Source organism: Myodes glareolus, chromosome 2 (genome assembly GCF_982192425.1).
Source record: "Myodes glareolus chromosome 2, mMyoGla1.1, whole genome shotgun sequence".
Taxonomy (NCBI): domain Eukaryota; kingdom Metazoa; phylum Chordata; class Mammalia; order Rodentia; family Cricetidae; genus Myodes; species Myodes glareolus.
This window is the reverse complement of record NC_142027.1, coordinates 106,827,740-106,855,502: the sequence shown is the minus strand read 5'-3', so window position 1 is coordinate 106,855,502 and position 27,763 is coordinate 106,827,740. Positions and strand designations below refer to the sequence as shown.

At 43.0% G+C, this 27,763-nt stretch overlaps 1 protein-coding gene across 1 annotated transcript; it reads right to left on the bottom strand.

Moving 5' to 3' along the window:
• On the bottom strand, nt 1-27,622 carry LOC148123113 (NXPE family member 3-like). Its single transcript, XM_087903397.1, has 5 exons — nt 27,328-27,622; nt 8,443-9,185; nt 7,449-7,531; nt 2,938-3,150; nt 1-726 (listed from the first exon to the last, which is right to left on the bottom strand). The coding sequence occupies exons 1-5, from the start codon at nt 27,382-27,384 to the stop codon at nt 194-196; spliced, it is 1,629 nt and encodes a 542-aa protein (XP_087759523.1). The 5' UTR covers nt 27,385-27,622; the 3' UTR covers nt 1-193.
• Between the last annotated feature and the right edge of the window lie 141 nt (nt 27,623-27,763).

Here is a 27,763-nt window from a genome sequence, read left to right as displayed (position 1 = left end):
TAAAATATCATCTCATTTATATACAATTAGACTTATCCGTGTGGTCCATAGAAAGATGTATAAAATATGGTGACCCGAGTGTTACAGCAGGTAAGCCAGGGGTAGCTTCAGCTACCCATCATTTGCTGTCCATCATTTTGATGGCCCCCACCCAGGCTCTGTATCCATCCATTCTGTGGTCCTTCTGGAGCACTCAGGCGGGGCAGATGAAGGACAGGAATAATTCCACTTCGTTGCGGACAATAAGCTTCTTTGGGTGGATGTTGTCCGGTAGAGCCAAGCTGGAGGTCATTTCCCATGCATCCACAAAGGCCACTTGGAGACCTTCAAAGGCAGCTCGGAGGAACCTGTTCATCTGGATTGTGAGCCAGTCACTGCCATACACGGATTTGTAGCCAGTATTGGCCAGTTTGATAACCACCAGAGTACTGGGTTCCCTGTCCAGCAGGGCTTTCACAGCTTCCCGAATCCCTGCCAGTCTTCGAGCAAAGATGGATGGAGGGAAGGTGGTGAAGTGGGCTCCCATACCGAGCACCACCACCGTGTAGGGACCCCCGGCCAGGCCATGCAGAACTCTGGCCACAGAGTGCAAAGATGCCACTGGAGTACGACGAGAGCGCAGGGGCCAGCTGTGGGCCCTCCAGTGCAGCACTGTCCCCCGAGCTGTGTCCACAGCCATCAGGGGACCTGCCTGATATTGGACATGTAGATCAACTGGCTTCAGAGCTGTCAGGAGGAGGAGAAAGAAAATATTAACATAGGGGATCAGGAAGATGTCTCAGTTGACAGCCCTGGTGCCTTGAGTTTGAACCCCTAAGGTTCATAGAGTGGAAGGAGGGAAACAGCTCTTGTACATTGTCCTCAGATCTCCTCACACACATGGTAGCAAGTGATTGTTCATATAGACACCAAATAAATAAATGTTATGAAAATTTAATAGCAGAATTGTCAATTACCTTCTTGTACAAATATACATTCCTACTTTTGGGGGTGGGGAACAAGGTCTCACTGTGTAGCCCTTGCTGGCCCAAAACTCTCTATGCAGACCAGGTTGACCTTGAGGTCACAAGTCTGCTTGTATCTGTTTCCAGATTGGGAACATTAAAGGTGTGCAACACTACAGTATGTGTGTGCGTATTATATATGTGTATAATATATAATATATTACATGTACATTTTCTCAAAAACATATGTTCAATATACATATTACACATATGTAGAAACACAAGTCCTCTGCAAGCACTCATCCCTGAGCCATGTTCCAGTCCTTAATTCTATAAAATGTTGGCTATGTTACACACTTTTCTTCTTTTTTCTCTCTTCTTTGTTCACTTGTTGTAGGACAGGGGCCTGTCTCATAGTCCAGGCTGATTGAGGGTGACCTTAAACTCTTGATGGACCCGTCCCCACCTGCTGAGATTACAGTCAGGCCCTGCCATGTCCCATGTTGCCACATGTTTTTCCACCTCTCCTTCCCTCCCATACTTTCCTTTCCCTGCCCTTTTCTACCTCCCCTCCTCTCTTCTCCCCCCTTCCTTTGTGCTGTTGTGTGAAGATATGTGTTTATGACATATGTGAGTGAGTGTGCACACGAGTGTATCATGGAGTGCACATGCACATGGAGTCAACTTTTGAGAGTCAGCTCTCCTTGCACCATGAAGGTTCTAGGGTTTGAATTCAGATCACCAGGCTTGCATAGCAAATGCCTTAACCTGCTGAGATGTTTTACTGGCCTCCGCCCATTTTTCTTTACCATCTTTACCTGCAAGGAATTCAGCCACTTCCTTCTCTTGGGTTTTTGTTGAAGAGTTACCAGACTCCTGCACCTCATTCCATACTTCAAGAGGAACATTATCTAATGTTTCTCTGTTGCCTTAAATGCAGTGTGGATAAAAGAAACCTACTATCTCTACTCAAGTTGCTCTCGACTTCCTGAATTTCCCCTGCATCCCAGTCAACTAATATCTTGATAATGACCTCCAGATGTTTTTGTTCTCATTGCTTGTTTTTGTTTTGAGTTAAGGGCTCATGTAGCCCAGGCTAGCCTCAACCTCACTAGATAGCCAAGGAAGACCCTGAACTCCTTATCCTTCTGCTTCTACCTGAGTATACTACTAAACCCAGTTCTTTTTCCTCTCATCCTTCCTTACTTTTTTTTATTTTTGTAGAAGGGTCTCACTGTATTGTTCTGTCCTGTCCCTTTAAGAGACAAGCCATGCCCATTCCCTCCCCCATCCAACCTCCACCAAGGCAAGCTGATCTTCAGCTTCCAGTCTTAGTCCCTTCCTATATGTCACTCTCTTGAAGAGGCAGCTTCTGTCTCTCCCTTCTCTCCTTCCCCCTCTCTGTTTATCTCTCTCTCTTTGCCTCTCACTCTCTGCTCTTCCCCCTTCTCTTCTTCCCTTCCATAACCCACTAAATAAATATCCAACTTCACTCTGCATGGCATGATTATGGCTCAGTCTCTCACCTGCCTTGTGGCTTCCTGCCTGGGACCCGGCTGCCTTCGTGACCTACCATGGTCTCATGTTCCACTGCCCACTTCCGCCACTTGGGAACCTGCAGCATTTTACTTAAACCATTACGTTCACTGTGTGTCCATGGCTGTCCTGTAGCTCACTATGGTGGTTAATTCTAAGTTACTTAAGTAGTGGACACATTTGGTAATGTGATTGCAGTGCAAACATAAGGACCTGAGTTGGAGCCCCCAGAGCCTATATTAAAAAGCTAGGTGTGGTCATGTATGCTTGGAATCCTAGTGCTGGACAGTGAGGATGGATTCTCAGGTGTCCTAATCTGCTTTTCATCAACTTAGAACAACCTACAGTTATCTGGAAAGAGAATTTATTATTGAAAAATGCCTCCATTGAGGCATGGGAGTCTCCTTCAATGTAAGTGTTGCCTGACTTTCCCTCCTCTGCCCCCATGGTCACTCACAGGGCACTGTGTCTCGCAGATACTCCCACCACTGCCGAAGGGTGGAATCTCCCATCATGTAGACAATGCGGCCAGCCAGGCAGTTCAGGATGCTGTCCACAGTGGGGAAAGAACGGCTAGAACAGAACGTTGAGTGCCATCTGTCTTGGTAGTAGAAGCCAGAGGGTTTTGGAGACAGGTGGCCAGGGCGGCATGGGGGCCGAGAGGGCAAGGCTATAGGAGAGAGAAAAACAGAGCAGAGTAAATTAGAAAAATATGGACATCTTATAAAATGTCAATATTCTTAATATTTTTGTAAATGAATCTTTATTTACACTTGTTTATTTGTGTGTGGATGTGTGCATGCCAAATCACACATGTGGTACTTAAAGGGCAGCATTTGGGAGTCAGTTATTTACCTTACCTGTATATCCCAAGGTTTGAACTCAGGTCATCAGCCTTGCCTACAAGCCCCTTTGCACAGTGAGCCATTTCTATGCTCCAGTCAGGCATTCTTCTATATACTACATATGTAGCATATCAATGCCCTCTTACAGAACCTGTGAAGTATGTGTGTGTGTGTGTTTGAAACAATCTTCTGTAGCTCATGGTGGCCATAAACTTCCCATGAAGCTGAGAATGGTCTTGACTTCCTAATCCTCCTGCCTTCACCCCTACAGTGCTGGGACTACAGGTGTGCTCGTTCACAGTCGAGATGTAGCACTCTCTCTAGCATGTAGCGAGCTTTTTCTTTTGGGCCATCAATCAACTCCCAAATCATGACACAGAAACTACCTATTAGTTAGGAATGCTAGGCCTTACCTTATGCTTCTCCCATTAGCTCTTATAACTTAACATGTATCTCTTCATACATTTTACCTCAGGACTTTTTTACCTTTCTTTAATTTTGCCTTTTCTTTTTTTTTTTAAATCAGGTTTTTTATTTTTCTGTAGTTGTAGTTTTGTAACCTGTCCTAGAGCTTGCTCTGTAGACCAGGCTGGCCTTGAACTCACAGAGATCTGCCTGCTTGTGCCTTCTGAATGCACCCCCACCCAGAGTTTTTTTTAACCTCCCTCTCTGTCTCTCTGTCTCTCTGTCTGTTTCTCTCTCTCTCTCTCTCTCTCTCTCTCTCTCTCTCTCTGTATATCTTACTTTCCTGTTATCTCTATGACTGGCTGGTGGCTGCCTGATTTCTGGCCATGGGCATGTCCCTCTCTCCCCTGTTCAAGTCTCTTTCCTTGTTCTCTGGAGCCTAGAGTTCGCCTCTGACTTATTCTCTCTGCCCTCCATCTTTTCTCTGCCTAGGTATTGGCTGGTTAGCTTTCATTTATAGACCAATAAGGCACCTTAGGCAGGCAAGGTGAAACAGCCACACATCTTTTCTGTGGGGGCACGGAAATGGAGACTATTTCCAAAGGTTAGAGAGTTGGAACTTACCTCTAGGCCTTCAAGGTTATTGTGTTTCTACCTCAAAGGTTCTCTAGATTTAGAGCAGAGAGTTCTGCTTTTTCAAGGTTATTGTCAATAGGTGTAGCTAATAGCCAGATCTTGTATTTCAAGAATAGAGAAGTAAATATCTTTCTACCTCAAACAAAAGTGTGTGTATCCAACTAAGTTCCAGTTCCCTTAAGGAGATAACTTTGGATTCCACCCAGAGAGTGGTATGCCTACAGAATGTTTTGGTCTAGGGTATGAGGGTGACTTGTTTTGTTCTAGCAACAAAATGTTTAACTATGGATGTAGCCTGCGACCTTCAACTGGTCTGTTCATTTCCTTGTATGATGTTAATGCAGTTTTTTTTCTTATTCCTATCTTTGGGGTCAGGGATATTTTAAGCAATTGGAAATTAAATGCGGGTGAATTCGAGTACTCACCAGAACTCCCTTCTGATATTATTCTATGTTTCTCTGTTTTATTTTTTTCATTGGCGTCTTCATATTCTTTACAATATTTTTTAAATCCCCATACCTCTACCCTGACAAGAGGTATTTTTGTCGAGGCTGGTCTCCAACACTTTCATAATTAGACAAATACAGCAAAAACAAATGTAACACTTCTTTATATCATTAACAAAGGCAGCAGAAACAAATGTAACACACCTTTACACAGTTAAAGAATATTCCACAGCATAAACATATGTAACATGGCTTTACATAGTTAAATATTTTACAACTGTCTGTATCTATTTATAGATGGTGACACTGAGATCCTAGAATGTTAAGTAACTTATGGTGATCAAGAACAAGGATGATTGGCCAAAATGGGAGGGATGACATTCTGTGCCCTGTCCAAACTAGGCAAATACTCTCCCATTAAGTTTATCTCCAGTCATCAAGACTTTTTTTAAAGTTCAGTGACAGACAGAGATAACATTTGAAGCCAGAAAAGTATGCTGTTATAGCCCTAGTACTGAACACTATACTACACTTCCCTTGCAGGAAAGACGTTGAAGTCCTAACGTACCCATCTGAGGTGTAATGGTCTGTCCAGTGTCTTTAAGAGACAAGCCACGTCTCCCCTGCCTGCCTGTTGAGGCAGTCAGATCTTCCTTCCTGCTTGCAGCCTGTATTCCTTCCTTTTCATCTCCCTCTCGAAGAGGCAGTTTCTTTCTCTCCCCCTCTCTCTCTCCCTCTCTCTCTCTCTTTCTCTACTCTTCTTTCCTTCTCTCTTTCCCCTCCATAACCCACTAAATAAATATCCAGCCTCACTTTGCATGGTGTGCCTATCCAACTATCTCTCACTTGCCATGTGGTTCCCTTCCCGGGACCAGATGCCTTCCAAGACCTGTGGCATGGTCTCATGGCATGCCCATCTGTCTGCCTGCACTTCAGAGACCAGTGACATGGTCTCATGGCCTGGTACAGCCACTCCCCAGTGGCTCCACTCTGCAGAATTTTACTAATCCATTACATAAGGGCTGCGGAGCTGGCTCAGTGGGTGATGTACAGGCATGAACAAGGGTGAAGGCAAAAGTTGGACTCCTAGAACTCATGTAAACACTGGGTGTGGTGTGCCTGGAACCCAAGCACCTGGGGAGGTAGATACAGCAGATCCCAGGGGCCTATAGACCAGTCAGTCTAGCTGAAACAGCAAACTCCAGGCTCTGTGAGAGACTTTGTTTGAAAAAATAAAAAGAGCCTTTTTTAACTGTTCTAGAACATTGACCACTTATCTGGGTCCTGCTACATACACCTGGAACCATTCCTCCAGCCTGGAGCTGATGGCTGACAACCAGTACCTTCCCTGGAACAAGTGGTGGCCCACGCTTGGGAACAACTCAAGTATCTCCCTCAGTGACCATCCATTTTGGGCTTAGAGGGGGCTGGGAGTGGGGTGGATCTCTGCCTCAGACACTTCAAGAGACTGGACACAGGCATCCCAAGGCTGCGTGGCTGGCCAGTGTGTCCTTATGCCTGAGGCTCTAGACACACCCCTGCCTCCTCTAGGGACACTGTATCTGGTATACTCCAGCCAAGAGCATAAACAACTGATATATTTCACCCTGTGACCAATGTTCTTTAATGGTTGAGCAGAATTTTTAAGATTTCATTCTGATTTTATGTGTGTGTATGTGTGTGTTCATGTGGATTTTTTTTTCGAGACAGGGGTTCTCAGTAACTAATAAGCCAGCACTGGAACTCACCCTGTAGATCAGGCTGGACTTAAACTCACAGAGATCCCCCTGCCTCTGCCTCCAGAGTGGTGGGATTAAAGGTGTGCACCACCATCGCCGGCTTCACGTGGACTCTTACGGACCCTCCTGATTGGAGCTCTATGTGCTGTTGGGAGGACCCTACAACAAGGGAGATCTTCCTTGTTTCCCCTGCAGTCTCACCTTTGACTTGGGCATATGATGGATGCAGGGGTTCCTTACTTCTTTGAGGGAGAAACTAATTGCTTCAGTTTTTTCCCGTTATAAGGGAGTACCAAGAAAGAGACTGTGTCCCTCTGAATACCATGGGTGCCTGGTCAGTAAAGGCCTCTACGTAGTCACCATGCAAACATGGCATTTGGAACCTCTATGAGCAATCATATGTGTACTTGGGTCCTGTCTGACTCCCTTGCTTTCTGGATGTGGCTTGAAAGAGCAGAATTAGCTCCTCCACCTACTTGAGTTCTGCATACCCATGGACTGGCAGAATGCCACATTTATGCTCTGATTACTACTGATTAACAAAATACTTAAAAACCCAGAAAAGAAAGGAAACAAAAACAACAACACAAACCTACAGTGAGATGGTTCAGCATGTAAAGGCACCTGCTTTCAGGCCTCATGACCTGAGTTCAAACCCTGGTACTACAGATATACACAAGAGTACATAAAACAATGAAATGAAACTCAGTACCACTTTAAGTCAAATAAAACAAAATAGAGAGCAGTTGGGGCAAACGGTCTGATGAAAGCCTGACCTCATACACTTCTGTACAGAAAGTGTGTGCACACATACACCCCAAATCAAAACAAAAGCCCACAATCCATCTCAACTGATTACCATCCCCATCCCCACTCCCATATTCCAGCTTCACTCACCCACATCACTCATGTTCCCAATGGCTGCTGGTGTCACCAGGATTGGAGATATGCCTGAAGGGAGTGGCTGGTCAGTCACACTCCTGAAGAAACACTGAGCATGAACTTTGACGGAGGTTGGTCAGGTGAAAATTTGATTTGCAAAGAACATACCATGAATGACTGATTATCTCTCCTCTGTCTAATCCCAGGGCACTACACTAAAGGGAGCACTGATGGGGCCACTGTAATTGTTAGGAGGAACACACATGCAAGAGAACAAACATCAGGTCACTACTAGTCAAGATAACAAAGGGGTTATGTAGTTCTCTTTTATAGTAAACGGATCACCACAGGAAATAAAACTACAATTTTCCTTGTTCTAGAGTCTAGAAAGAAGAATAACTTTTTTTGCTAATGTTACACAAATACTCAATTACTCAATTAATTTTAGCCCAGCCCCCTTCCCACCTCTTTTTTTTTGACACAGAGGGTGTAATGCCCATGCATCTCAGGCTGGACTTGTATTCACTATCCAGCCAAGGATGACCTTGAGCTCCTGAGTTTTCTGTCTCCCTCACAAGGCCATCCTCTATCAAACATAGGAATTTAAATTCAACCTGGGCTGCAGGAATCTCTAAAACACTGCTGCTGATGCCTCAACAGGGAAAGGTTCTTGTTGTCAGGCACGATAACTGAGTTTGATAAATGGCCCCACATGGTGGAAGAACTGACTTCCTCAAGTTGCCTTCTGACTTCCACATGCACCCTATGGCAGATCCATGAACTGCCCACTCATGTATGTAAACACACAAACACATAAATGTAAACAAAAGAAAGGAAGGAAGGGAAAAAATAGAAAGAAATGAAGGAAGGAAACAAGAAGGAAAAAAGAAAGAAAGAAAGAAAGAAATAAAGGAAAAAAGAAAGAAAGAAAGAAAGAGAAGAAACAGACATAGTGAAGGAAAGGGCGAGAATGTAGGCCTGAAACACATTCAGTATCTAGATGTCTTACCCAGCCATCAGTTCCTCATCATGCCGTGTGGTCACCTTCAGGTAACTTCCACTGGAGTGACCGACTAAAGCATCGCAGGGCAGAGTAGAGGGTCGAGCACAGAACCAGAGCTCCCCAGAGACCACATCCCTGTACTGACAGGTGGGCCCTTTGGCTCCAGTCGACTGGGAGTCCACGTTGCAGATCACAGTCTCTTGAGTGCCGTTCCTACCTCGAAAATACCCCCTAAAGTCAACGGTGGCCCGTTTTCCTTTCCAGACCCTCTGTAGGACCCCGACTGCCTCACTGGAGTGGATCAGCCTCACTTGCACCTGGGCTGGTCCAGCCCAGAGCAGGGGGAAGGACAAGAGGTACGTGCCATTCTCCAGATCCTTCACCTCCCCTGGAACTCCTGCTTTCAATTCCTGCCCCAATAGCTTTGCCCGAAACAGATCTCCACCATGAGTCTTGGGCCTACCCTGGTGGTCCCTAGCCACAAGAATGGCCTCTAGATTACTTCCCAGAGTATAGTTGGTCTGGGCAGTATCCTTCAAGTGGTAAGTTGAGGTTCTGGGGCTGGTAGAAGCCAAAAAGTCATCCTTGTCACCACCAGTTGGAGGCCAGTACAGAAGGCTGGTCAGGTTGGTGAGTTCTTCAGGAAGAGAGTCCCAGTTGTTGGGCTCAGAGCCATGCTTAGAGGCACGATAGGGTGGTGGCTTCCAATGGTTCATGGGCTCATGCCAAGACATCATGAGATAGAACACCTGTGGGAAAAGAAAGAGGACTATGGATCTGGAATCACCAGAGACTTGGCACAGACTGCCCCTGGAGAGGTAACCATCTGGGTTCTCATTTGGAGTGCTCTGGTCTCTAGGTCCTTGCCCTGGGAGGAACATCCCATTGCCCCACCCCCATTCACCAGCCCCAGAGACCCTGAGCAACCTCTACACACCCACTACCATCCTCCACATCTGTGGCCACTGAAGCATTGGCCCTGACTGTCCCTGGAGATGAGCCCCAGAGCCTATCAGCATCCACTTGAGCCACAGACCTGCCTGCAACTGGACGAAGAGAAACCACCTAAGCCACAGACCCTACCTTTATCAATTGGAGGAAGAAGGATCCCTTGAAGCATAGGCTTCACCTGCACCCACTGGAGGAAATGATGGGGAGAAGGCTGTTTCAGAACATATCCAACAATATAAAGATGAATATGACACCACCAAAACCTAGTGGTCCTACTACAAGAAGACCTGAACATCATAACCCAGAAGAAGCAGAAGAAAATGACCTTCCATATAATTTTATATAGATGATAGAGATACTTAAAGAGGAAATGAAAAATTCCCTTAAAGAAATGGATGAAGAGACAAACAAAAATTGGAAGAAATCACTAAATCTCTTAAAGAAACCCAAGAAAGAACAATCAAAGAGGTGAGGCTAACATTTCAAACAGTTAAAGACTTGAAATCTGAAATAGAGGCAATAAAGAAAACACAAACGGAGGGACTTCTGGAAATGAAAAATCTGGGTAAGTGAATGGGAACTACAGATGCAAGTACAACCAACAGAATACAAGATCAATAGGTAGAAGAGAGAGTCTCTGGTGTTGAAGATACTATAGAGGAAATAGATGTATCAGTCAAATAAAACATTAAATCCAACAAATGCTTAAGACAAAACATCGAGAAAATCTGGCACACCATGAAAAGACAAACCTATGAATAATAGGGATAAAAGAAGGAGAAGAACTCCAGCTCAAAGGCACAGAAAGTATATTCAACAAAATCATAGAAGAAAACTTTCCCAACCTAAAGAAGGATATGCCTATGAAGGCACAAGAAGTTTACAGAACACCAAATAGACTGGACCAAGAAAGAAAGTCCCCTAGACATATAATAATCAAAAAACTAAACATACAAAATAAAGAAAGAGTATTAAGAGCTGCAAAGGAAAAAGGCAAAGTAACATATAAAGGCAGATTCATCAGAATTATACCCAACTACTCAATGGAAACTTTGAGAAACTTTTTTGGTTCTGGTCATATATGCTGCAGAAACTAAGAGATCAGGGATGTAAGCACAGACTATTACATCCAGCAAAGCTTTCAACCACCATAGATGGAGAAAACAGGATATTCCATGACAAAACCAAATTTAATCTTTACCTATCTACAAATCCAGCATTACAGAAAGTACTAGAAGGAAAATTCCAACCCAATGAAGTTAGTTACACCCAAAAAACACAGGCAACAAGTAACCTCACACCTCACACTAGTAAACCTCAAAGAAGGGAAACACATGAACACTACCATCGAAAAATGACAGGAATAAACAATCACTGGCCATTAACATCTCTTAATATCAATGGACTCAATTCACCTATAAAATAAACACAGGTGAACAGAATAGATACAAAAACAAGACCTATCCCTCTGCTGCATACAAGAAATGGACCTCAAACTCAAAGACAAATGGTATCTCAGAGTAAAGGATTGGGAAAAGATTTTCCAATCAAATAAATCTAAGAAACAAGAGGATGCAACTATCCTAATATCTAATAAAATAGACTTTAAACTAAAGTCAATCAAAAGAAATGCAGGAGGACACTTCATACTCATCACAGGAAAAATGCATCAAGACAAAGTCTCAATTTTGAACATCTATGCCCCAAATACAAGAACATCTACATATGTAAAAGAAACATTACTAAAGCTTAAATTGCACATCAAACCCCACACACTAATAGTAGGAGACTTCAACACCTCACTCTCCAAATGGACAGGTCTGCCAGACAGAAACTTAACAGAAAAAAATAAGAGAACTAACAGATGTCCTGACTCAAATGGACTTAACAGACATCTACAGAACATTCCATCCAACACAAAATAATATATCTTCTCTGGTCCTCATAAAACTTTATCTAAAACTGACCACATACTTGGTCACAAAGCAAACCACAACAGATAAGAAAAAAAAATGGCATAACCCCCTGTATCTTATCTGATCACTGTGGCTAAAACATAGAATTCAACCACAGTAATTGCAGAAAGCCTACAAACTCAAGGAAATTGAACAGTGCTCAACTGAATCACCCCTGAGCCAAGGAATAAATAAAAAAGAAATTAAAGACTTCCTAGAATTAAATGAAAAGGAATATACTCCAACTTATGGGACATTTTGAAAGCAGTGTTGAGGATAGTTCATAGCACTAAGTGCCTACATAAAGAACATGGAGAAATCTCACACAAGCAACATAACAACACATCTGAGAACTCCAGAACAAAAAGAAGCAAACTCACCCAGGAGGAGTAGATACCAGGAAATAATCAAATTGAGGGCTGAAATCATTAAAATAGAAACAAAGAAAACATACAAAGAAACAATGAGACAAATAGTTGATTCCTTGAGAAAATAAACAAGATAGACAATCCCTTATCCTAACTAACCAAAAGACAGAGAGGGTATGTGCAAATTAACAAAATCAGAAATGAAAAGGGGCATAACAACACTAAGGAAATACAGAGAGTCATTAGGCCATACTTAAAAAAGCTTGTACTCCACAAAATTGGAAAGTTTAAAGGAAATAGACAATTTTCTGGAATACACTAAGAACAGATAAACAATTTAAATAGGCCTATAATCCCTAAGGAAATAGAAGTAGTTACCAAAAGTCTCACAACCAAAAAAAAAAAGTTCAGGGCAATTCTACCAGAATTTAAAAGAAGAGCTAATACCAGTATTCCTCAAATTATTCTATGCAGGAGAAACAGAAGGGACATTGCCAAACTCTTCATGTGGCAACAGTTACTCTGGTATCTGAACCACACAAAGATGCAATTAAGAAAGAGTATTACAGAATACTCTGCCTCATGAACATTGTCGCAAAAATATTCAATAAAATACTGGCAAACTGAATCCAAGAACACATCAAAAAAATCATCAATCATGATCAAGTTAATTTCATCCCAGAGATGCATGTATGGTTCAACATAAATAAACTGAAAGGGAAAAAAAGCCACATGATCATCTCATTAGATGCTGTAAAAGCATTCAACAGAATCCACCAACCCTTCATGATAAAGATCTTGGCGAGATCAGGGATACAAGGAATGTATCTAAACATAATAAAAGCAATATATAGCAAGCTGGCAGCCCACATTAGATGAAATTGAGAGAAACCCAAAGTGAATCCACTAAAATCAAGAATAAGACAATGTTCCACTCCCTCCATACCTCTTCAACATAGTACTTGAAATTCTAGCTAAAGCAATAAGACAACAAAGGGAGATCAAAGGATTCTTTTTTTTGTTTGTTTTTTTGAGACAGGGTTTCTTTGTGGCTTTGGAGCCTCTCCTGGAACTAGCTCTTGTAGACCAGGCTGGCCTGGAACTCACAGAGATCTGCCTGCCTCTGCCTCCCTGGGATTAAAGGCATGCATCACCACCGCCCGGCAATCAAAGGGATTCAAATTGGAAAGTAGGATATCAAACTTTTGCTATTTGTAGATGATATAATAGTATGCATAAGTGACCCCAAAAATTTGATGAGGGAACTCCTACAGCTGATAAACAGTTTCAGTAATATGGCATGGATCAACTCAAAAAATCAGTTGCCCTCCTATAGACAAATGATAAATGAGCTGTACTGTGGAAATATCATCTTGTACCCTGTAAAGATTTGTCACTTGTATTGGTTTAATAAAACTGTGTTTGGCCAGTAGCCAGGCAGGAAGTATAGGTGGGGTGACCAGAATAGGAGAATTCTGGGAAGAGGAAAGGCTCAGTCTGCAGTTGTCACCCAGACACAGAGGAAGCAAGATGAGGATGCCTCACTGATAAAAGGGACCAGGCCACATGGCTAACACAGATAAGAATTATGGATTAATGTAAGATATAAGAATTAATTATAAGAATCCTGATCCAATAGGCCAACCAGTTTATCATTAATGTAGGCCTCTGTGTGTTTCTTTGGGACTGTATAGATGTGGGACTGGGCAGGACAGAAACCACTGTTAACAGAGAGGAGAAAGAAATCAGAGAAACATCACTATTTATGATAGCCACAAATAACATAAAATATCTTGGGGTAACACTAACCAAAGAAGTGAAAAGCTTGTATGACAATAACTTTAAGTTTTGAAGAAATAAACTATGGAAGATACCAGAAAATGGAAAGATCCCCCATGCTCTTGGATAGGTAGGATCAACATAATAAAAAATGGCAATTTACCCAAAGCAATCTACATATTCAATGTAATCCCCATCAAAACTCCAGCACAATTCTTCACAGGCCTTGAAAAAACAATGCTCAACTTCATGTGCAAAACAAAGAAACCCAGAAAAGTCAAAACAATGCTCTATATAATAAATGAACTTCTTGAAGCATCACCATCCCTGACATCAAGATCTACTATAGGCTGAGCGATGGTGGTGTATACCTTTAATATCAGCACTTGGGAGGCAGAGGCAGGTAGATCTCTGTGAGTTCAAGACCAGCCTGGTCTACAAGACCTAGTTCCAGGACAGGATTCAAAGCTACTGAGAAACCCTGTCTTGAAAAACAAAAATCTATTATAGAGCTACAGTAATTAAAGCAGTGTGGTATTGGCATTAAAACAGACAGATGAACCAATGGAACTGAATCAAAGACCCTGATATTAAGTCACACACCTATGAACAACTGATTTTTGACAAAGAAACTAAAATTATACAATGGAAAAAAGAAAAAAGTATCTTCACCAATTGGTGTTGGCATAACTGAATATCAACATGTAGAAGAATGCAAATAGATCTATATCTATCACCATGCATAAAACTTAACTGCAAATGGATCAAAGACCTCAACATAAATCCTCCAACACTGAACTTCATTGAAGAGAAATTGGGAAGGAGCCTTGAACGTATAGGCACAGGAGGCCACTTCCTAAATATAACCCCAGTAGCATAGACACTGAGAGCAACAATTAATAAATGGGGCCTCCTGATACTGAGAAGCTTCTGAAGGCAAAGGACACAGTCACTAAGATATAGGAAGCCTACAGAATGGGAAAAGATCTTCACTAACTGCACATCAGACAGAAGGCTAATCTCCAAAATATATAAAGAACTCAAGAAACTAGACATTAGGTTATCAAATAATCCTATCAAAAATGGGGTACATATCGAAACAAAAAATTCTCTATAAGAATCTCAAATGGCTGTGAAAGACACATAAGGTATTGCTCAACACCCATAACCATCAGGGAAATGCAAATCAAAACAACTCTGAGATACCATCTTACACCTGTCAGAATGACTAAGATAAAGAACACCAATGATAGCTTATGCTGGAGAGAATGTGGAGTAAGGGGAACACTTCTCCATTGCTGGTGGGAGTGCAAACTTGTACAGGCACTTTGGATACAAATGTGGTGGTTCCTCAGAAATTTGGGAATTAACCGATGTCAGGATCCAGCAATACCACTCTTGGGCATATATCCAAAGGATGCTCAATCAAACTACAAAGATGTTTGTTCAACTATGTTCATAGCAGCATTATTCATAAAAGCCAGAACTTGAAAACAACCCAGGTGCCTCTCAACTGAAGAATTGGTAAAGAAAATGTGGCAATTTACACAATGGAGTCCTACTCAGTGGTAAAAAAAACAATGACATCTTGAAATATGTTACTTCCATGAATGGAACTAGAAAAAACCATTTTGAGTGAGGTAACCCAGACCCAAATAGGCAAACATGATATGTACTCACTCATAAGTGGATGTAAAGCAAAGGATAACCAGCCTATAGTCCACGATCCCAGGGAAGCTAGGTAACAAGAAGAACCCTAAGACAGACATACATTGCTCCCCTGGGAAGAGGAAACAGACAAAACATCTTGAGAAATTTGAGAGGGGGACAGAAGAAAGGGTAGAAAGGGAGGAGTAAGGGAGGGGAGAAGGTGAAAGAGGAGAATATGAGGGAATGGGATGCTCAAGAAGGGAGAATGACAGTGAGAGAGAGAAAGGAAAGAGATATCTTGCTTGAGGAAGCCATTAAAGGGCTAGCTACAAACATGGCATGTGACAAATTCCCGTGAATCCACAAGGATGACCCTAGCTAAGACTCTAAGTAACCGTGGAGAGGACACTTAAACTGACCGTCCCCTGTAATCAGACTGATGGATACCTTAATTGTCATAATAGAACCTTTATCCAGCAACTGAAAGAAGCAAATAGAGATCCACAGTTAAGCACTGGGCCAAGCTACAGGAGACCAGCCCAAGAGAGGGAGGAGTAATAACATGAGCAATGGGGTCAAGCCCATGATGGGGATACTCACAGAGACAGCTGACCTGAGCTAGTGAGAGCTCACTGACTCTGGACTGACAGTGGGGGAACCTGCATAGAACCAAACTAGGCCCACTGAATGTGGGGAACAGTTGTGAGTCTTGTCCAGTCTGTGGGGCCAGTGGTAGTGGGACTAGGATTTATCCCTAGTGCTTGAACTGGGATATAGGAGCAAGTTCTCTTTGGAGGGATACCTTGCTCAGTCTAGATAAAGTGGGGAGGACCTTGGTCTTGCCTCAAAATGATGTGTCAGGCTTTGTTGACTCCCATGGGAAGCCTTACCCTTTCTGAGGAGTGAATGGGGGATAAGGGGAAGGGTGGGCAGGAAGAAGAGTAGGGAGCGGGAACAGGGATAGTTATGTAAAATGAGAAAAGACTGCATTAAAAATATTAATAAAAAAACTCCCCTGACTCTGCCCTTCTTCCCAGCATTCTCTCTGCTCCAAAAATCCTGCCTAACCTTTGGTCAGTCAGCTTTTTATTAACAATGAGAGCAATACATATTTACAGTGTACAAAGAATGTTCCATATCACTCTCCCACACCTTCTCCCATATCATCCCTTCCCACCTCCCCTCATCATCTCCCCCACACCACCTCCACCACACTATGTCCCTTACAGTATCCCCCCACAACATCTATCTCATACTATCCTGCCATACTGTCCCCACACACATCATCCCCCCACAAACACCATCCTCCACCCCTCCAAACACCATCCCCATACCATCCCCCCCACATCATCCCCTACCCCTACACACACCATCTCACACATATATACCATCCCCCGACCACCTCACACCAATACCCCCATATACACCATTTCCCACATACAAACCCCCCCACACTATTCCCACCCCACTCCGTCCCCTCACACACCACTCCCCCATAATATAAACAAATATATATATATATATATATATATATATATATATATATATATAGTTGTTGTTATTGTTGTTTGTTTTTTGAGACAGGGTTTCTTTGTGGCTTTCGAGCCTGTCCTGGAACTAGCTCTTGTAGACCAGGCTGGCCTTGAACTCACAGAGATCTGCCTGCCTCTGCCCCCCCCCAAGTGCTGGGATTAAAGACATGCGCCACCACTGCCCAGCTGTAAAACAATAATAAATTTTACAAAAATATTACGAAGGAAGATGAGGGCTCACTTCCTCAACTGCAAGCATGAAGCAGAGAAAGAAAACTGGAAATAGGGCAATGCTTGAACTCTCAAAGCCCAGAGCCAATGACACAAAGTCACACCTTCCAAAGCTTCCCAAACACCATCACCAAATAAGGAGCAAATTCAAATGAAGAGCCTGTAAGGGACATCTCTCACTTAAACTACCACACATGAGATGATAAGTTACGATGCACACAGTCATGGGGATAGAAAGATGGCTTGGTGCCCAAGAACACATACTGCTCTTGTAGAAGACCAGTGTTTAGTACCCAGAACCCACATTAGGAATCCCACAATTCCCTGTTACTTCAGATCCAGAGGATCTGACAGCTTCTCCTGAACTCTGCAGACACCTTGACTCATGTACATGCACATGCGTGCACATGCACACCATACACACACACACACACACACACACACACACACACATACACACACACACACGCCCCAAAGAAAATCTTAAAAGATCTGCAGTCATTAAGGTGATGAGTTATTGGTGCAAGAATAAATAAATAGGGCAGTATAACAGAGTGCCTAGAATAGACCCACACTCTATGATCATGTGATGGAAAAGCAATACTTTCAAATAATCAGGAACAAGCAGGGTTATGTCCCAAATGCATAATGTAAGACAAGTATATAGTTAATAATAAGAAAACTTTGAGCCAGTGGTAGTACATGCATGTATGTAATCCTGGAGGAGGAGGCAAGGGGATCCTGAGTTCAAGGCCAGCTTGGGCTTCAAAAGAAGACCATTATATCTAAACAACAAATAAGAAAACAATAAAAAAATCAAGGACTTGGAGCTATAGAGATGGATCAACAGGTAAGATCAGGTACTGAAGCATGATTAATAAAAACTCAGGGATAGAAATTGGGGTTTAACCTGAAGGTCAGAAAAGCAAAACAGTTGAAAAGAGAAATTGAGGAGGATACCAGCAAATGGAAAGACCTCCCCTGCTCTTGGATTGGGAGAATCAACATTGTAAAAATGGCAATTCTACCAAAAGCAATCTATAGATTCAATGCAATCCCCATCAAAATCCCATCAAACTTCTTCACAGACCTTGAGAGAACAATAATCAATTTTATATGGAAAAACAAAAAACCCAGGATAGCCAAAACAATCTTATACAATAAAGGAACTTCTGGAGGCATTACTATCCCTGACTTCAAACTCTATTACAGAGCTACAGTATTGAAAACAGCTTGGTATTGGCATAAGAACAGAGAAGTCGACCTATGGAATCGAATAGAAGACCCAGATACTAACCCTCAAACCTATGAACACCTAATTTTTGACAAGGGCGCTAAAGGTATACAATGGAAGAAGGAAAGCGTCTTTAACAAATGGTGCTGGCATAACTGGATGTCAACCTGTAGAAGAATGAAAATAGATCCATATCTATCACCATGCACAAAACTCAAGTCCAAATGGATTAAAGACATCAACATCAATCTGTCCACTTTGAACCTGATAGAAGAGAAAGTGGGAAGTAGTCTACAAGATATAGGCACAGGAGGCCAATTCCTAAGTAGGACCCTAGTAGCACAAACAATAAGAGAAACAATGAATAAATGGGACCTGCTGAAACTGAGAAGCTTCTGTAAAGCAAAGGACACTGTCAGTAAGACAAAAAGGCTGCCTTCTGACTGGGAGAAGATCTTCACCAACCCCTCATCAGACAAAGGTTTGATCTCCAGAATATACAAAGAACTCAAGAAACTAGACACTAAAACTCTAATTAACCCAATTAAAAAATGGGGTACTGATCTGAACAGAGAATTCACAACAGATGAACTTCGAATGGCCAGAAGACACTTAAGGTCATGGTCAACCTCCTTAGCGATCAGGGAAATGCAAATCAAAACCACTTTGAAATACCATCTTACACCTGCCAGAATAGCTAAAGTCAAAAACACCAATGATAGCCTATGCTGGAGAGGATGTGGGGGGAGGGGAACACTCATCCATTGTTGGTGGGAATGCAAACTTGTGCAGCCACTGTGGAAATCAGTGTGGCGGTTTCTCAGGAAACTGGGAGTCAACCTCCCTCAGGACCCAGCAATTCCTCTCTTGGGAATATACCCTAGAGATTCCCGAACATACTACAAAAGCATTTGTTCAACTATGTTCATAGCAGCACTATTTGTAATAGCCAGAACCTGGAAATAGCCTAGGTGCCCCTCAATAGAAGAATGGTTAAAAAAGGTGTGGAACATATACACATTAGAGTTTTACTCAGCGGTAAAAAACAATGACATCTTGAATTTTGCATGCAAATGGATGGAAATAGAAAACGCTTTACTGAGTGAGGTAAGCCAGACCCAAAAAGAGGAACACGGTATGTATTCACTCATAAATGGATTCTAACCATAATTAAAGGTCTTTGAGCCTATTATTCGTGATCCTAGAGAAGCTAAATAAGAAGATGAACCTGATGAAGATTATTTAGCTATCCGCCAGGAGGTAGGAAAGAGACAAGAGTCCCAGGTAACCTCGGGTGCATGGGGGGGGGGGGTGGAAGGGTTGTTGGAAGGGGAGAGGGTTAGAGAGAAGGGGAGGAATGGGGAAAGCTCGGTGGACCGGGATGGTGGAGAGGGAAGAAGGGTGAATATGGTATCAGGGAAGAATATATTTCAACTAAGGGAGTCATTTTAGGGTTTACAGGAGACTTGATTATATATGGGATCCTAGGTCCAAGGAGAGATCCCCAGATTGTTCTCTGGACAGAGGAGAGGGTGCCTGAACCGGCCTTGGCCCATTACCATACTGATGAATATTTTGCTTATCACCATAGATACCTTCATCTGGCGAAGGATGGCGATACAGACGGAGACCCACATTGGAGCACCGGACTGAGCTCCCAAGGTTCAAATGAGGAGCAGAAGGAGGAAGAAAATGAAAAAGTAAATCAGGACTGCGAGGGATGCGATCACCCACTGATACAAGGGGACTGATCTAATGAGTGTTCACCAAGGCCAGCTGGACTGGGACTGAACGAGGACGTGATCTAACCAGATTCTCTGAATTTGGCCGGATTCTCTGAATGTGGCTGGCCCAAAGTCTTTCTGAAAAGCCATTGACTATGACACTGGGACTTGTTTCCTCTGCATATACTGGATTTTGGGGATCCAGTCTGTTTGGATACTCACCTTCCTGGACCTGGAGGGAGGGGGGAGGAACTTCAACTTCCCACAGGGCAGGAAACCCTGACTGCCCTAAGGGACGAAGAGGGAGGAGGAGAGGGAGTGGGGGGAGTGGGAGGGTGTTGGGAAGAGGGGCGGAAATGGAAACTTTTATAATTTAATAAAATTACTTTAAAAAAAAAAAAGAAAAGCAAAACAGCCAGCCATTGGCTCTTACCTTGACCTCAGTCGAAACTAAAGGCATGCACCACTCGGTTTCTATGGTAAACTAGTGTGGCTACTGGAATAAAAGGTGTGTGGTACCACTGCCTGGTCTGTAAGGCTGACCAGTGGGGCTGTTTTACTCTCTGATCTTCAGGCAAGCTTTATTTATTAAAATACAAATGAAATGCCACTACAAGTTAGTGTTTTGCATAGGATCCAAGATCACTGATGGACGGTGGTGGTGCATGCCTTTAATCCCAGCACTCGGAAGGCAGAGGAAGGAGGATCTTTGTGAGTTCGAGGCTAGCCTGGACTACAAGAGCTAGTTCCAGGACAGGTTCCAAAGCTACATAGAAACCTTGTCTCAGGAAAAAAAAAAATCAGTTCCCAGCACCCTTGTCAGATGCCTCAGAACCTGCTGTAACTCCAGCTCCAGGATGTCTGACACCAGCTTTTGACTCTGTGGGCACCCAAAGCTTTGTGCATATACCCTCCCAGACAGACACGCATTTATAAATAACATTTATAACTTGATAAGGAAAACGTAGGCAATTTAACTCAATCAAAAACGAGCAGAGGGGCTGGAGAGACAGCAAATGGTCAAGAGCAATGTCCTTGCAGAAGATCCATGTTTAGTATCCAACACCCACATCAGGTGACTCAAGACTGCCTTTACCTCCAGTTCCAGAGGGAACTGATGCCTTCCTCTGGCCACCATTGGCACCTGCACTCATACGCTACATTATATTAATTAATTAATTAATAGAATGCACTAAAAGACCAGTCTTTTTTTCTTTCTTTCTTTCTTCCTTTCTTTCTTTCTTTCTTTCTTTCTTTCTTTCTTTCTTTCTTTCTTTCTTTCTTTCATTCCTTATTGTTTTTGTTTGTTTGCTTGCTTTCTTGATTGTTTTCTGAGACAACCAGAGGGTGGAGCTAGTCACTAGCTGACCAAAATTAACCATAGAGGCTTTAGAGGACTGTGGACAGATAAGAGACAGGAAGTAGTAATGCAGGGCTGAAGGAGGATTTCAGCCCTTTTGAATGAAGGAACCGAAGAGATAGGAGGTCACTGGTGGCTTCTCCACGTTTTATCTGATCATTCAGGTTCTTACCCCAATATATGGCTCCTGATTTTTTTTATTGATAAAGAATAATTAGATAAATACGTCATCTGGCAACCCAACTCAGGGCACAAAGTCACAAGATATCCGTTCACCCCCCCACCCCCAGCTCCGGTTTTGGCCCCACTGAAGCAATATTCACCAGACTTGCCACATTGCTTCTAGCTTTTTCTTTTTTACACCAAGCCCTCTGAGTGAGTCTGAATATTTTGCTTATCACCATAGATCCTTCATCTGGCGATGAAGAGATCTTCATCATAGAAGAGAAAGTGGGAAGTAGTCTACAAGATACAGGCACAGGAGACTACTTCCTAAGTAGAACCCCAGTAGCACAGACAATAAGAGAATCAATGAATAAATGGGACCTGCTGAAACTGAGAAGCTTCTGTAAAGCAAAGGACACTGTCAGTAAGACAAAAAGGCTACCTTCTGACTGGGAGAATATCTTCACCAACCCCTCAACAGACAAAGGTTTGATCTCCAGAATATACAAAGAACTCAAGAAACTAGACACTAAAACTCTAATTAACCCAATTAAAAAATGGGGTACTGAACTGAACAGAGAATTCACAAGAGATGAACTTCGAATGGTCAAAAGACACTTAATGTCATGCTCAACCTCCTTAGTGATCAGGGAAATGCAAATCAAAACCACTTTGAGATACCATCTTACACCTGTCAGAATAGCTAAAGTCAAAAACACCAATGATAGCCTATGCTGGAGAGGATGTGGAATGAGGGGAACACTCATCCATTGTTGGTGGGAATGCAAACTTGTGCAGCCACTGTGGAAATCAGTGTGGCGGTTTCTCAGGAAACTGGGAGTCAACCTCCCTCAGGACCCAGCAATTCCTCTCTTGGGAATATACCCTAGAGATTCCCGAACATACTACAAAAGCATTTGTTCAACTATGTTCATAGCAGCACTATTTGTAATAGCCAGAACCTGGAAACAGCCTAGGTGCCCCTCAATAGAAGAATGGTTAAAAAAGGTGTGGAACATATACACATTAGAGTTTTACTCAGCGGTAAAAAACAATGACATCTTGAATTTTGCATGCAAATGGATGGAAATAGAAAACGCTTTACTGAGTGAGGTAAGCCAGACCCAAAAAGAGGAACACGGTATGTATTCACTCATAAATGGATTCTAACCATAATTAAAGGTCTTTGAGCCTATTATTCGTGATCCTAGAGAAGCTAAATAAGAAGATGAACCTGATGAAGATTATTTAGCTATCCGCCAGGAGGTAGGAAAGAGTCAAGAGTCCCAGGTAACCTCGGGTGCATGGCGGGGGGTGGGAGGGTTGTTGGAAGGGGAGAGGGTTAGAGAGAAGGGAGTAGGAGAGGAATGGGGAAAGCTCGGTGGACCGGGATGGGGGAGAGGGAGGAAGGATGAATATGGGATCAGGGAAGAATATATTTCAACTAAGGGAGTCATTTTAGGGTTTACAGGAGACTTGATTATATATGGGATCCCAGGTCCAAGGAGAGATCCCCAGATTGTTCTCTGGACAGAGGAGAGGGTGCCTGAACCGGCCTTGGCCCATTACCATACTGATGAATATTTTGCTTATCACCATAGATCCTTCATCTGGCGATGGATGGAGATAGAGACAGAGACACGTATTGGAGCACCGGACTGAGCCTCCCAAGGTCCAAATGAGGAGCAGAAGGAGGAAGAAAATGAAAAAGTAAATCAGGACTGCGAGGGATGCGATCACCCACTGATACAAGGGGACTGATCTAATGAGCGTTCACCAAGGCCAGTTGGACTGGGACTGAACGAGGATGTGATTCAACCAGATTCTCTGAATGTGGCTGGATTCTCTGAATGTCGCTGGCCCAGAATCTTTCTGAAAAGCCATTGACAATGGCACTGGGACTTGCTTCTTCTGCATATACTGGATTTTGGGGATCCAGTCTGTTTGGATACTCACCTTCCTGGATGGAGGGAGGGGGGGAGGAACTTGAACTTCCCACAGGGCAAGAAACCCTGACTGCTCTTAGGGATGAAGAGGGAGGAGGAGAGGGAGTGGGGGGAGTGGGAGGGTGTTGGGAGGAGGGGCAGAAATGGAAACTTTTATAATTTAATAAAATTACTTTCTCAAAAAAAAAATAAATTTCACCAGATAATTACAGGAAAAAAAAAAGAATAATTAGATAAATATGTCATCTGGCAACCCAACTCAGGGCACAAAGTCACAAGATAGCCGCTCACCCTCCACCCCACCACAACACCCAGTCCCGGTTTTGGCCCCACTGGAGCCATATTCACCAGACTTGCCACATTGCTTCTAGCTTTTTCTTTCTTGCCCCAAGCCCCCTGAGTGAGTCTGATATTTTTCTGTTGCAAACTCTCTAAAACAGCCTCCAGATGCCTCCCAAATTCCACAGGCCCCAAACTCCAGAGGTGCCTGGGCTCCAAACAGAGTTAGCTGCCCACAACTGGCTGGCCCTGCCTTCAGGCAGCACCTGCCACATATGCTTCTTCCGCACATTTGCCTGTGTCTGATTTTCAGATGACTGCCTCCTTCTCCCCATGGATCCCACTCCTTTTTGCCATTACCTCACTAGGTCAGCCTCCTGACACTCACTGGAGCTCCTATCCTTGCTGTGATTGCCACATACTCTCAGCTCACACCTACACGCCATCAGCTGCAGCTGCCTTCAGCCAAGTGGTGAACCATGTGTTCTCTCTGCCCAGCCATCTATGAAGCAACAGTCAGCTTCACACTTCACTTTCTAAAGATTGCATCTTAGCAGTTCATTTTTTTTTTTTTTGCATTTGGCATCGATATCCAGCAACATTTTTAGGGACAAAACATGAATTACCAAAGTGATGAAATTATGTCAATCCCAGCTAAGTTGATTTTCCCTTCATTTAACTGTTCCATTTTCAAAGCATCCGTTGTGGAACTATACAGAAACCTAACCGCCTGCATTGTAATATTTCCCACTTTTAATGTGGGAAAAAAATTTTTAAACTGATTCCCCCCTTAGAAATTCCCAGTAGTCTTCACAGAATGTATTTATTGGGATGAAAGGATAGAGAGGATAATTAAAGGATAGAGAGGAAAATTAATATATGATTAACGTAGCAATGAATTTATGTGGATGCGATTTGTTACAGCAATGGAAAATCCAGATTAGCATTCCTGCAATCTCAGAAACAGACCATAAACTAACATGTTTCTGAGAAAAATATTAAATGGTATTATAAAGAACAGTCACCAACCATTCAAAAACAGGGTACAACAGCTGCTGAACTTTTAAAGGTACCAACAGCTCTATCTTTAAAATGGTTAACTGACAAAACTGTCTGGGTGGAACGATGGCCTTTTACACCAAAAAAAATCACAAGCCTTAGAACAGCTGGTACTTGAAGATATGGAATTTTAGGCTGGAGAGACGGCTCAGGGGGCAGAGTGCCCGACTGCTCCGCCTGAGGACCCGAGTTCTATTCCCGTCCTGGCACCACATGTACTTCCGTGACTAGCGCTCCCCGGTGGGCGGCCTGCAGAACAACCCTCACACACAGTCTCGCACTGTCCACTGTACATCCTCGTAGAGTAGTAGGCCAAAAAAAAAAAAGAAATGGAATTTGAAAATGGATGTGTTTCATTTTGTAGAATTTGGGAAGCTGAAATATGCATGACACACCACGGGTACATATTCAGGATTTCAATGGGAAACTGCTTTAAGTTCTGTAAAGTCTGATTATATAATTATACATTTATTAGAAGTTATGGCCATCATAGCAACTCCTGTACAAATAAAGACTGATAATGCCCCAGCATATGTCTCTGTCAAAATGAAATAGTTTTTACATATTACAACATAAAGGATATTACATGAATACCACACATTCTGACAGGGCAAGCAGTTGTAGAAAGATCTAATCTCACTCCGAAAGAAATGTTTAATAAACAGAAACAAGATTAATAAACAGAAAAGGACAACAAAGACCCCCTTTTAAAGAACCCTTTCTACACAGTCCATCAGAGGCTGGACCTGCCTGCTGCTACACAGGCCTAATAATTCATCTTGGAGTGACCAACCTCTTTCTTCAACCTCCTCACACAACACAGAACACCCAAGTTTGATTAAGGTGACTAACAAGTGCATAGACAGCTTCCCAATGGCTCCACCACTGAAGGAAATCTCCTCCTCTCCCCGCAGAGTCCATTAAACAGCCTGTAGATCCAGGGAGAGGGAAGCCCTTCTGAACTGCCTGCGTGACAGGGATTACTTTTACGTTTGTTCTCCCTTTCTTTGGGCGTTTTTAAGACAGGTCTTAGGAACTGGCCTGGAGCTTGTTCCATAGGTCAGCCTCCAACTCATAATTCTCTTTCTCTGCCTCTCAAAGTCTGGGACTCCACATGGAAGGCTACCATCTCCGGCTTGCCTGGGTTATAGTCACGTAGACATGTGTCTTTAACCTCTTTGGACATTGGATGTATGTTAATGTGTCTTTAACGTCTTTGGACATTGGATGTATGTCATAGTGTAACTCCTTTCAGTATGTGCAAAGGAGTGCAAAGGTTGAAGGGAGGGCACACAACACGAAATTGCTTTGGAAATGAAATCAGAAATCAACATTGTTGGAAATCAACATTTTTCTTAACCCTTTTCACTCTTTTATTTCTCTCAGAATCATGTCCAATTTATCTTCTCATATTTCAAATTATACATTTTCTAGAAAAGGTAAGAAATCTACACTTTCATACCAAAAAAAACCCCAAAAAAACCTTGCTCCTTAAATATCAATAACAACATCCCGTGACCTAAAATTTCACTTTTGACAGACAGACTGGAAGAACTTCCTCCCAAACAGTCTAGACTTTTTTTTGTACACAGCTTCAAAGAGGAAACACTAGATCATGCTAAACTCTTTTTCTTGCTTTTGCTCCAGGAAGGGTTTAGTTTTTTTCTTATTTGTGGTGTCAGTCATACACATATGCAATGCATACGGACCATATTCACCCCACTACTGTCTACCATCCTCTCACTCTCACTGCCCCCTTTACCCACCCAGTCCTGTGTGTGTGTGTGTGTGTGTGTGTGTGTGTGTGTACAAGACCTTTTCTGTTCCCTGACTTTACTTCCCTTCAGGCTAAAAGCAGAAGCAGACACCAAGAGACTTTGTTCTCTTTAACTGGTCAGAGAGAACAACATCTTCTAAAGTCAAGAGAATTGAGAACTCGAATTGCTGATGTGGAACAGGGCCGTGACCATCTCCATCAGAGCCGCTCTGATGACAGGCAAGCCAGCCTCAACAAGGGTCAGGCAGTCTCTAGACTTTTGCCTGTGGAATAACAGGTGGGGGAGGGTCATTAGATCCTCTCCTGGAATTCAGCTGCCCCCACCCTGAACCTTTTCCAGTTCTCTGAAGATCTGCTCCAGCTTCTTGCGGTGTCTGGAGGGGCTGGAACATGCAGAAGGTGGCAGCTGGAGTAGGGAGAACTCCATTTATGCAGCTATAGGGAAGTTGTTTGTGGAGCCCATTTGTTGATGTGTTTGTTCGGAGATTATATGTACTCCTTAAGTAAGCTCAATAAACCCCCTTATTAAGCTATCTAGACTTAGGTAGAATTGCTCTTTTGTCTGTTGGCACTGCCCTACCTAGGACAAGCAAACATCTGGTCATTTCTTCCCAACCAAAGTCCATATACTCACTCCTATTTTTTCTCCTTGGGGACTTCCTAAAAACTTCTAACTTTAGATTCCCTGATGACACCAACACACAGCTGCTCACACACTTCTTACATGATGCTCTCCCCTGCAGCTGATGCTCCCAGATGTCTCTCAGGGGTGGGAGGAGGAAGAATGAGTGCTTCTCTCAGTTCACTCTCCAATGCTAAAGCATTAACCAATCCAAACACAGAGAAGCAATAAAGATATAAGAGGCAAGGACAGTACTTACCAAAATCAGAACGGTTAACCCCACAGTCAGAGTCTTGTAGTTCTTGAATTGCCCCATGGATAGATCCGCACGGTGTAGACTCTTGTGGAACTATCAGTTGGACTCCAGGTCTCACACAGCATCTAGAGTTTAAGAGGCACTCCCATCATAAAGGAGCTTATTCACTGTGTTCAGTTCCAATTTCCGTGAACCCTTTCACCTTGTGTATATTATTACATGACATCAAATAGAGGGACACGGAAATAACCGCAGCAATGGCCATTAGTGGGGAGGTCAGGCTGACTCCATAACCTAGGTGCTGAAGTAGAATTCAGGTGAAAAAACAGGATTTTTTTATTTACATATGTATTTCTATGTGGTAAGACTATTGGCTCCCAGTGAGTGGGTGGGAATGTGTGCCCAGAAGATTGTTTGTTGGGGAGCACAATGATCCTTG

Coding starts and splice junctions, on each gene's coding strand:
- LOC148123113 (XM_087903397.1), bottom strand. CDS start 27,384: ATGGGGCAATTCAAGAACTACAAGACTCTGACTGTGGGGTTAACCGTT. Junction 7,532..8,442: donor GATGAGGAACTGATGGCTGG/GTAAGACATCTA, acceptor GTGTTTCTTCAG/GAGTGTGACTGACCAGCCAC. Junction 727..2,937: donor TCTGCGAGACACAGTGCCCT/GTGAGTGACCAT, acceptor TCCTCCTGACAG/CTCTGAAGCCAGTTGATCTA.